General features: G+C 44.3%; 1 protein-coding gene across 1 annotated transcript in view; it reads right to left on the bottom strand.

Moving 5' to 3' along the window:
* The window catches only part of ARHGAP42 (Rho GTPase activating protein 42), a 162,268-nt gene extending 151,519 nt beyond the window's left edge, over positions 1–10,749 (bottom strand). The window contains exon 1 of the mRNA XM_035116468.2: positions 10,268–10,749. Within this exon, the coding sequence (XP_034972359.1) occupies positions 10,268–10,421 (154 nt within the window). The 5' untranslated portion in view covers positions 10,422–10,749. The remainder of the gene's footprint in view (positions 1–10,267) is intronic.
* Positions 10,750–11,543: the final 794 nt, after the last annotated feature.

Raw genomic sequence — 11,543 nt, forward strand, 5'->3', positions numbered from 1 at the left:
GATAAGTAAAGTTACTATACTTGTAAATTTCTAGACAGATGGCCATGTTAATATTTTTAGCCCCTACCCCCATCATCTTTAGAAAGAGAATGGACTATGCCAAATGACCAGGAAAATCAGAGATCAAGAGAACAATAAATTTATCAAAGAATGGGGAATTTTTCTAAGTTACCTGAAAGAACACTGTAAAATTATTGGAAACATTGGCGGGATTTTGAAAACACTTTCACTGAAGCGAGAACTATGAAAAAAAAAGAGTTTTAAGAAAACATGGGGAATATGATAGGATGCAGTTTGAAAAGAATATCAGGGGAAACCTTAGAGTGGGGGAGGGAAGTTCTAGGATTCTGAGAATCCTACTTGTAAAATGATTATGATTTGTGTTTGATGATAATTGTTAAAAGTAAAAATGTTAATAAAATAAAACAAAACATTTTTTAGCCCCCCAAATAATCCTGGAGCGTCTTGAAGACTAAGAGCTGGACCTGGACAAAGGATTCAAATAGGTATTTTATCGGTGGGATCAGTGCTCCTTGTGTATCCCCTGCCCCAAATAAAATAAAATAGGAAAGGAATGCAGCCAACAACCCATTTCCAAACTAAGCCAACTTTTGGAAGCACCCAAACTGCTCGCATTGAAATCGATGGGACGTGAGTCAAGCTTTGACTAACGGGTCTCGACTGAAATCTGTGTCAAACGAAGACAACACACTTATCGGTAGTTACTAATAAATCAATGTAGAAGAAAGAAGTCAAGGGGAAACGTAATGCAAAAAGAGCAGTAACAATTCCCTGAAATCAAAATACAGTGGTGCCTCGACTTACGAACGACTCGACAACCGAATTTTTCGACTTACGAATGGGGCAAATGGCCGGGCGCTTACGTTTTTTTCGACATCCGAATAGAAACCATGGCGGTTCTAGATAGGGTTTTATCAACTTACGAATTTTTAGATGGGATTGCTTCGACTTGCGAATTTTTCCGTTTCCAATGCATTCCTATGGGAAATCGCGTTTCCAATGGCGCTTTTCGACTTACGGATTTTTCAACCTACGAAGGTGCCTTCGGAACGGATTAAATTCGTAAGTCGAGGCACCACTGTAGTGCAGATTGGTACCCTCTGAACTTACTCCTCTACAATTCTCACTATACCAGAAAGAAATATACACTTGCCAAATCAGAATCACACTTTGTGTATTGTGTGATGTGGGCTGCTAGTTTTTTACAATGTCACAAGACTGCTCCATACTTTAAAGTACTAACTAGGTGAAACGGACTACTATTCTTGCCGGAAGAGGTGACTCAGGATTACTGCACAGCCTTTTAAATTATCTTTACTATCGCGATGGCAATCCTGCGCCAGAGGCTGCGTAAGAGGACTTCAAGGAACTGAAGCGGAGTCTTCGCATTGTTCAGCTTGCCACTTGCTCAGCTCTAACTGGGTTTTCCTTCTTCATGAAAATGAGAATTAAAAAAAAGGCAACACTGCCTGATGCTGCGTTGAAGCAGAAAAAGGTCACAAGAGCACATGTCTAAAATCCCATCTCCCCGCAGCATTCCTTCCAGAAAATGAACACCTGTGCAATTATCAGTATCTGTCATCAATAAAATTGCAAACACGCAGAAATATGAAATATGACCCATTTCTTGTGGGTCGTCTGTACTTTCTACTTTCACGATAAAATAAATTTGGGTACCTAAGCTGTGAAATTTTAAAACTGATCCGGCAAAGTGAAGCTATCTGGAAAAGGTAAAGTAAAGGTATTCACATATACCGTATTTTTCGCTCCATAAGACACACTTTCTCCCTCCCAAAAAGGAAGGGGGAAATTATGTGCGTCCTATGGAGCGAATGCGAGTGCCAGAGCCAGAGCCCGTGCAGAGCCAGAGCACTGCGAAAAACCATAGCCCACCCAGAGCCAGAGCCTGCGCAAGAGCCTAGGACAATTAAAGAAAGCAAAATATTTTTTTCTTGTTTTCCTCCTCTAAAAACTAGGTGCGTCCTATGGTCGGGTGCGTCCTATGGAGCAAAAAATACGGTATATTCACATACAGTGGTACCTTGGTTGTTGAACTTAATCTGTTCCAGTAGTCCATTCGACTCCCGGAACAGTTCGAAAACCAAGGCATGGCTTCCAATTGGCTGCAGGAACTTCCTGCACTCAATCGGAAGCCGCAGAAGCCGTGTCGGATGTGCAGCTTCCAAAAAAGTTTGCAAACCGGAACACTTACTTCCGGGTTTGCAGCGTTTGGGAGCCAATTTGTTCGGGAGCCAAGCCGTTCGACATCCAAGGTAGCCTACCACTGCATATAATTTAGTACTTCCTTTATAGGGTTGCCATATTTCAAAAAGTAAAAACCAGGACACCCCAAAAGTTGAAACAAAAAATAAAAAAATCCTTCCAGTAGCACCTTAGAGACCAACTAGGTTTGTCATAGGTATGAGCTTTCGTGTGCATGCACACTTCTTCAGATACAACACGGCTACCTACCTGTAACCCCAAAAGTTGTTGAGCTTTTTCTTTAGGAAGACCCCCAAATAGAGCTATTTTCAGGACAGCCTGGTAGTTGTTGAGCTTTTTCTAAGACAAACTCCAAAGTTGTTGGGCTTCCAGAAATCGCCCCGCCCCCCGGACGTCACCTCCACCTGGCAGCCCTACCTTTATATTTTTACTGATTTCACCTGTGCAGGTCTGAGGTCCAACAACCTCTTCCAGTCAGCAATTGATACTCTGGTGGTGATCAGACCCAGTATAAGGAAGTTTCTTTGCATTACCAGACATTATTTTAGGTTTTATTATGTACGCTGCTTTGAGGTTTGTTTGTTTTTCGATTGAGCGGTTTATACATTTCCCTAAACAGAAACAAAACAGTTGCAAAATGCACAAAGCAGCTAGCTTTGTTGCTGCCAAGTCCAGTCAAAGGCAGTAAAATGGAGGGGGGGCCTTTTGTCACCGTCCTTCTAAAAGGGACTCAGAGATTCAATTTGCAGAAATTAAGTCAGGCGAGCTTTTTCTTGCTAATGGCGTGTTAGTTTTGACAGCTCTTTCCTAAATTCATTATGAGCAGGGAGTGCTACTGAGATCAACAGGGCATGTTCAAGATCTTAGCCTTTCTGGAGCTATTGTCTCACAGCAGAGGCAGTTGACTTCTGAAGTGTAATATGGCAGAGAAGTTTCAGGCCAGAGGTGGGTGGGTGGGAGGAAACTACTAGAATTATTCAGGCCACCTTTTTGCAAATGCAAACTATATTTCTCGTGCCTTTTTAGGGATACACTCCTGGGCTGTATGCTTTATGTTGTTGTTGTTTAGTCATTTAGTCGTGTCCGACTCTTCGTGACCCCATGGACCATAGCACGCCAGGCACTCCTGTCTTGCACTGCCTCCCGCAGTTTGGTCAAACTCATGTTCCTAGCTTCAAGAACACTGTACAACCATCTCATCCTCTGTTGTCCCCTTCTCCTTGTGCCCTCAATCTTTCCCAACATCAAATGCAATAAAATGTTTTTACATCAGTTGGGGAATTGTATCACATGTGGTGGGAGTGTGATAGGATTAAAAACTTTTGGGAATCAGTATACAATGAATTTTAAAAAAATATTGAGATATACTTTTCCAAAAAAAAAAAAGCCAGAGGCCTTTCTATTGGGGCTAGTAGATAAAGAAATCTTAAAAGTGGATCAAAGATTTTTTATGTACGCCACCGTGGCTGCTAGAATATTAATTGCCCAGAAATGGAAATCACAGGAGATTCCTTCAATTACAGAGTGGCAAACGAAGGTATTGGAATATATGGAAATGGCCAAATTAACCCATAGAGTTCGGGACCAGGACGATGAGAAATTTCGGTTAGAATGGAGTAAATCTATTGATTATGCTAAGGACAATTGCAAGGGAATGAAATCGCTAGCGGTAATGGCATAACTCCTACATCGCTGAGATTGTAATTAAGTTAGATAATACGAGAGAAGATTGAAATAGTTTACCATTTGGTGGGAGGAGGGAAGTCACAATGTATTGGACTTATGTTGTATAGATGCATTATTGTATTTTTGTTTAATTGAATTGAATAAAAATTTATTGGTCAAAAAAAAAGAAAAAAGAAAATGCGATAAAATGTTTTCAATGACTGTATTTTTATGCTTGTGGATTAAAAACAAACCAGAACACTTCGGAATAACCCGTCAAAATTGCTGTCCTTATACTAGATACAATGTTGCACTGTGATGAAACCTTTAGAATGTGATACTGTATTTATTTATTTAATCCAACCCCTCAAGGCACAAAGTCTTATGAAAGCCACTTGCAAATATTTAACTCTTCGCAGGAAGCAAGAAGTGTAGTCACCTGGTTCTAAAGACATGGAGAGGAAGGGAAGGTTGTAATTTAGGCTGCAATCCTAATTGTACAGCCAGTGTCCAAACCTCCCATGGTTCTAGGCGCATTTTGCGACAGGAAATTTCATTAGCACAAGCAGTTTCTGAGCTCTGGGCACAGTGCTGCACCTAAGATTTCAGATTAAAACTGCAGAGTGGAAGAAAAGGAGGACCTTTTTCTGCCTCCCCACTTCCGGCTACACTCTGAAGACTGGAAAGACACCCTCTTAAGAATACAGTGGTACCTTGGTTTATGAAAACAATTGGTTCCAGAAGTCTGTTCATAAACTGAAGCGAACTTCCCCATTGAAAGTAATGGAAAGTGGATTAATCCGTTCCAGACGGGTCTGCGGAGTACTCAACCTGAAGCGTACTTAACCCGAAGCATGGGTGTAATCGGTTCCGGAAGTCTGTTCATAAACTGAAGCATTCATAAACTGAAGCGAACTTTCCCATTGAAAGTAATGGAAAGTGAATTAATCCGTTCCAGATGGGTCCGCGGCGTTCGTAAACCGAAAATTCGTAAACTGAGGTGTTCATAAACCGAGGTCCCACTGTATTAGGGGATGGGTGGGCATTTGCAAAGGCAAACTCCGCCCTCCAGATGATTTGGGACTACAATTCCCATCATCCCTGAGCACTGGTCCTGTTAGCTAGGGATCATGGGAGTTGGAGTCCCAAAACATCTGGAGGCTCGAGTTTGCCTTTGCCTGGACTAGACCGTGTGAAAAATAAACATAACATTTTAGCTGCAGTTCATTCATTTCCAGCTTTGTATTCTTGTTATGAAAAAAGCGCGCCTAGACATTCCATTGTTCTGTCCATAACCTAGCCTTAAGATGCCATTTAGCTCCAATTTTTCATTTCTCAGTTTCTGACACTGTCTACAGCACTTAGAGACAACTGCCATTAAGTGGTATATAAAATGTCTAAATAAAGACATAACTATCTTAAAATAAGAAGCTGTCTATAGCATATTCCCCCTGGATAGCTCAGTCGATAGAGCATGAGGTCGTGGGTTCGAGTCCCACGATTCCGGCACTGCAGGGGGTTGGACTAGATGACCCTTGTGGTCCCTTCCAACTCTACAATACTATGCTTCTATTGTTCTTTGACCTCAACTACTCAGACTCTTGCTATTTTCCTGGCATTAAGCAATCACCTCCTTTAAAAAAAATATAAATAAATAAGGAAAAACTGCAGTTGAATATTTGGCATACAGTGCCTTGAGTTCCTACAAATTTCCCCGGAAAGATCTGCAATGACAAGGCATGCAGCAACCCATTCCCCTTCACTCACTTTCTGAGGAGTTCAGCTTGAGAAACTACAACATATTCAGTACTCTTGAATTCCTCCCCCCCCCACACACACACCAAAATAGAACTTTGTATGGCAAGGAAATGGACAGAGAAAAAGGCACTGGGAAGTGGAGGATAACAACGGCTGGATGCAAAGTCATCTCACCCGCTTGCAAACAAATCAGGATGAACACTTAACCTTCCTGCTAACTTTGTGCAAACAAATGAATGTTCGATAAACAGCGGAGGTGGCCGTTTAACCTCCCCGCAAACTTGGTGCAAACAATTCAGGAGGAATGCTCAATAAACACGTCACTTGGAAGCGTCCTTCCTCAGCTTAAGGCCCAACAAGATGTGATGTTAAATCTGCCTTCTCAGTGGTGACTCTGGAATGCCGCCCCCCCCCCCCCGGAGGCTTGACTGGCGCCAACACTACAGATTTTCACCATCAGGTTAAGACATCGGAGTAGCCAACTTGGTGCTCTCTTGGACTACAACTCCCATCTTCCATGATCACTAGTCATGCTTGCTGGGAGTTGTAGTTCAAGCATCTGCAGGGTAGCGGCAGGGTAGCTATCCTTGGGTTAAGACAGTGGCATTTCACTTGTAACCTCTGATCTGCCCAATTATTTTGCATTATTCTTGCCTCTCATTTTTACCGTATTTTAATTGTTGTGCTTGCCATGGACGAAAGGGTGGGCTATATTTTTCTTTTCTTTCTTTTTTTTAAATTTAAAAGAAACTTTATTGAGATTTTAATTAAAACATATCAAATCATAACAAAACAAATGAACTCAAAATACAAAAGTTCATACAGATATCATACTTCCAAGTTTACATCTGAAAAGTAATTGATATCTAATACATAATTCGACTAAACCAGGCATCCCCAGACTTCGGCCCTCCAGATGTTTTGGACTACAGTTCCAATCTTCCCTGACCACTGGTCCTGTTAGCTAGGGATCATGGGAGTTGTAGGCCAAAACATCTGGAAGGCCGCAGTTTGGGGATGCCCGGACTAAACCTTCCTGTCTAGTCTTTTCCTCTATAACAGCCAAAAGAAAAACATACACTTAATATTTCTCTTAAACATATCTAACAGATCAATTTCCCTCTTTTTTCCACGTGGGCTATATTTTTCATTTTTATATATACAGTATATAAAAAAAAACATTACCGTAACAACATGCAAGTTGTTTTTTTTTAAAAAAAAACAACAACTGCAAATAGCACCAGCTGGGAGGAGCTGATAATTATTGAGATACCAGTAGGTGGGCAGGCAGAGAAGTGAGTTTAACACTTTCCTCCCCATATATGTGTGGTCTTGAGGGAAAATCCCTCCTATGGGAGTGCTGTTTGCATTGGGAAGAAAACCTCCCACTGGCACCTATGAAAGAATTTACTCCCCAAAGTTTCAGAACTTTTTCCTGAAGACTGGAATTGGGGTCAAAAGGGTTAAATTCCCTCTCTCCTGCTTGCTGCCCTCCCAGTAATTATCACATTTAATGCTAGTTTGTCCCTTCAAGATAGCAGTTGGAGAGGAGACAAAGCATAAACGTTTAGCAAGAATGACCTCAGTAGCAGGGGTTGCAATCATTACCTCCAGCAACAGGGTTAGGCAAGGGTTAAGAACAGAGCTTCCTGTTCTTTTCCCTGCTTCCTAAATATATTTCTGGGGGAGAATTATGGGAAGTCAACTTACACTGAAAAGAAGAGAGGCAGCCAGAATCGAATTCAAGGAACGGCACACAGAACAACGATCCTTTCGCATCATGGCATGTGCTTCGGTTCACAATTCCAGATGCCCACTCATTCTATAAGGAGCACCAGACTCTTAATCTCAGGTTTGTGGGTTCAAGCCCCACTTTGGGCAAAAAGATTCCTGCATTGCAGGGGCTGGACTAGATGAGCCTCGTGGCCCCTTCCAACTGTACAGTGGTACCTCGGTTTATGAACACAATTGGTTCCGGAAGTCTGTTCATAAACTGAAGCGTTCATAAACTGAAGCGAACTTTCCCATTGAAAGTAATGGAAAGTGGATTAATCTGTTCCAGACAGTCCACGGAGTACTTAAACTGAAGTGTTCATAAACTGAAGCGAACTTTCCCATTGAAAGTAATGGAAAGTGGATTAATCCGTTCCAGACGGGTCTGTGGAATACTCAACCTGAAGCGTACTTAACCCGAAGCATGGGTGTAATTGGTTCCGGAAGTCTGTTCATAAACTGAAGCAAACTTTCCCATTGAAAGTAATGGAAAGTGAATTAATCCGTTCCAGATGGGTCCGCGGCATTCGTAAACCGAAAATTCGTAAACCGAGGTGTTCATAAACCGAGGTTCCACTGTACAATCTATGATGTATGAAACCCTCTGGGGGGAAATATATGTACCACTGTCTAAGGCCAGCAGAGGGGCAACAAGGATTTGAAATAGTAGCCCCACCCCCTCTTGTCCTGCGCATGCCCTCCAACTCCCGGTAAGAAAAATCCGGGATCAGCAGTGGCGTGGCACCGGAAGTCGCTTCTACGCATGTCCAGACATGCACAGAAGGAGCCTCCCTGGCAGGTAGGAAATCCGGGGGATTTATGGGAATTTTCTCTATTCGGGATAACAGCGGGAAAAGTGTTTAAATACGGGGGTTTCCCGCGAAAAACGGGAGACTTGGCAGCTATTGTCCTGCGGCCACCACATCCCCAGGAACCCACCCCCCTTTTGCAGGGACTTACACCATCCTTGGCTCACCTGGATGAGGAAATGATGCCAGCATATCTTGAGCTAAACTGAGTCTGGAGACTTAATGCCACAGGCTGAGCCAAGAATTAAATAGCCTAGCCAGAGACCTGCTGCATGCATCCTAAATTGCTAATCATCCCAGAGGATCTTGCCGTAACACTGCCCTCTTACAGACAAGCAACACCACCCAATTCAATGGGAGTGCGTCTAACAATGTGTGTCACAGAACCATGCAGTATCAACAAACCCCTGTAAATAAGAACACAAACATCAGATGCAGAATGTGGATGAACTTCACTTGCCAACTGCTTTTGCCGTAAGTTTAGGAGGAGTATTTTGCAAGTTTTGACCCAAGGTTTTTAGTTTCTGCACATTTATTCTGCCTGGTTCTGTTTTATAAATTGGTTTCCACCCTTCCCATTCATTCCGTGTTCTTTCTATAACAGCGATATACCAGAAGAGAGATACAATACTGACTTAAAGCGACTTGCAAAAAATTAATATCTTGGGACACCGCTTCGAGGAACTGCATGGAAAAGGAATTAAGGCTGCAATGCTAACTCACACTTGCTAGGGAGTAAGCCCCATTGACCACAGTGCAGTCTACTTCTGAGTAAACCCACTAGACAACTACAAACCCACAGGTGTCTTACCTGAAAGGAAGCACCATTTAATGGGTTGGGCTTCTGAGAAAACATGCACAAAGATCCAGCTGCAAGAGTTTTGAGATTGTAAACTCCCAGGAGGCAGGGGCCCATCATTGTGGTTTTGACCCTGTACAGCAACTCTGAATGAGACTAGTAGAATTATTAGGCTATCAAAAAAGAATTAGGAAGGAAAATAAAACACACTGCTACTGAATTATGACACTTCTCCTAAAGCTGCTTGACCCATCTGCCAGCAAAGCCAGTGTGGTGTAGTGGCTCTGTAGACTGTTAGGCTAGGAGCTGGGTTCAAATCCCCACTCAGCCATAAAACTCACTGGGAGCCAGTCGCTGCCTTTCAGCTTTACCTACCTCACAGGGCTGTTGTGGGGATTAAAGGAGGAGGGGAGAACTATGCATGCCACCTTGAACTCCTTGGAGGGAAAGGTGGATTATGAATGCAATATAAATTATAAATGCTATGTCCCCAGTCCTGGGAGGTTCAGAGGGTGAAAACACAAGAACAGGGCCTTTTCTGTGGTGGCTCCCTATCTCTGGAATGCTCTCTCCAGAGAGGCTCACTTGGCACCATCATTACATATTTTCAGCCCCTCCAACAGGCACAAATGTTCCTTTTCCCCCCAGGCCTTTGACCATTAAATAATCTATGGCCTTTTAACGCTGTGGAGGCAAGGATTGTTATGATGATTATTTTACTATCATGCTATTTATTTATTATGCTTTTAATGTTTTTATTATTGTGCTCTGTAAAATGTGTTCTTAACGCTGTACAACGCCCTGAGATCTTTCGATAAAGGGAGGTATATAAAGTAATTAAATAACAATAAATAAATAAGGGTCAATAAACGGGCCAGCAGCGGCTCTCCATTCACACAAGGAGGGGGACGCACATGCACACAGCTGGAGATGCCACCAGCGGGACCTTCTGCATGCCGAGCAGCTGCCCTGGCCCGGAGCTACGCCCCTTCCCCGCTGAGCACGTACGTGTCCCAGTCCCGGGACAACGGCGCCGCCAGAGAACTTTTTCGCCTTCCGACAGGGGCGCGCTTTCGCCGGATCCATTCAAACAAAAGAACAGTTCCCCTTCCCCGCCCCCTGCGCGCAAAGGGGATCGCGCCATCGCCGGGCATTCCCCCCCCCCCCGGCGCACCGTCCGCACCCGCTTTCCCCCGCACTTCATCCTGCGGTTACTTACTCCGGAGCGCCCCGATGAGCAGGCTGCCGTCCTTGATGAGCTCCTTGATGAACTTGTTGGTCCTCTCCAGCTCCACCTCGTGACATTTCAGCCTCTCGCGAAAATCCGGGCTATCCAAGTACGAATCGCTGAACTCCAAGGTGGGCAGCCCCATGGCACCGGCAGAGAGCACGAGGAGGAGGAAACGCAGGGCAGAAGGGTCGGGGGGACGGCGACGAAGCACGCGGGCTCCGGGGTGCAGGGTCTCGCCGCCCGCTCTCCAGCCCAAGCCGCGCGCAAAAATGGGACTGTCAGCTGGTTACATGGCGCAGCCCGAGGCGCATCGCTGGAGCCACGGCGCGGCGATGGCTGTGTTCCGCTGCTGCCGCACTCCTCTTCCGGCAGACCGGGGCTTTGCCGTCTTCCCCGCCAGCCCAGCCGCGCTTAACCCTTCTCTGAGGCTCCCTCGGCCGGGCCAAAGAAACTCTCCTCCCAGGTCAAGGGAGGGAGACGCGCCGCAGGGGGGGGGGGAGACCGAGAGGAGAGAGTTCTGGTTTCGCGCGTCTGGCCCAATCAGGGCGCACGGCCGCCACCCACCCACCCCTCCCGCGCCCACGGTGCCACGCCCCCGAGGGATCCTGCTCAAGACTTGGGGAAAGTTCTTTTTGGAAGGACATTCCAACGTGAGAGCCTCCGTACCTCCAAAAAGGGAAGGGAAAAAGGAAAAGGAAAAAGCATTTGTTTTCCATTTGCCATAGGTTTCAAACTATGCTGTTCAATCTAGGTCATAATGGGTTGCAATCGACTAACTCTCTGGCGCTATATGCCTATGCATGCTTTATATGTACCTTTTTGAAAACTCAGCAGCCCAACAAAATGAAGAGCTTCCCTACCTCCAGAAAAGTAAAACAAAAGAGTATTATTTTATATTTGCGCTAGGTTTCAATGATGCTGTTACATATGTTATAATGGTTTGCATCCTTTTTAGAATCACGGAATTGTAGAGTTGGAAGGGACCACGAGGGTCATCTAGCCCAACCTCCTACAAATACAGGAATCTTTTGCCAAAGGTGGGGCTCAAACCTAGGACTCTCATGTTCTCCTGACTAAGCTATAATCCGGGGTGGGTGGGTGGGGGCACACACGCACTCTCTCTCTGTATATATTTGAAAATGCAGCTGTCAATCAGAATTTAGTGCTTCCCTCTAAAAATATAGAAGAAAATAGTTTTTATTTTATCTTTGTGATAAAATGGTGCTGTTATAGGCTATAGAGGGCTGCATGTTTCTCTATTGTG

Source organism: Zootoca vivipara, chromosome 4 (genome assembly GCF_963506605.1).
Source record: "Zootoca vivipara chromosome 4, rZooViv1.1, whole genome shotgun sequence".
In the NCBI taxonomy this organism is placed as follows: Eukaryota; Metazoa; Chordata; class Lepidosauria; order Squamata; family Lacertidae; genus Zootoca; species Zootoca vivipara.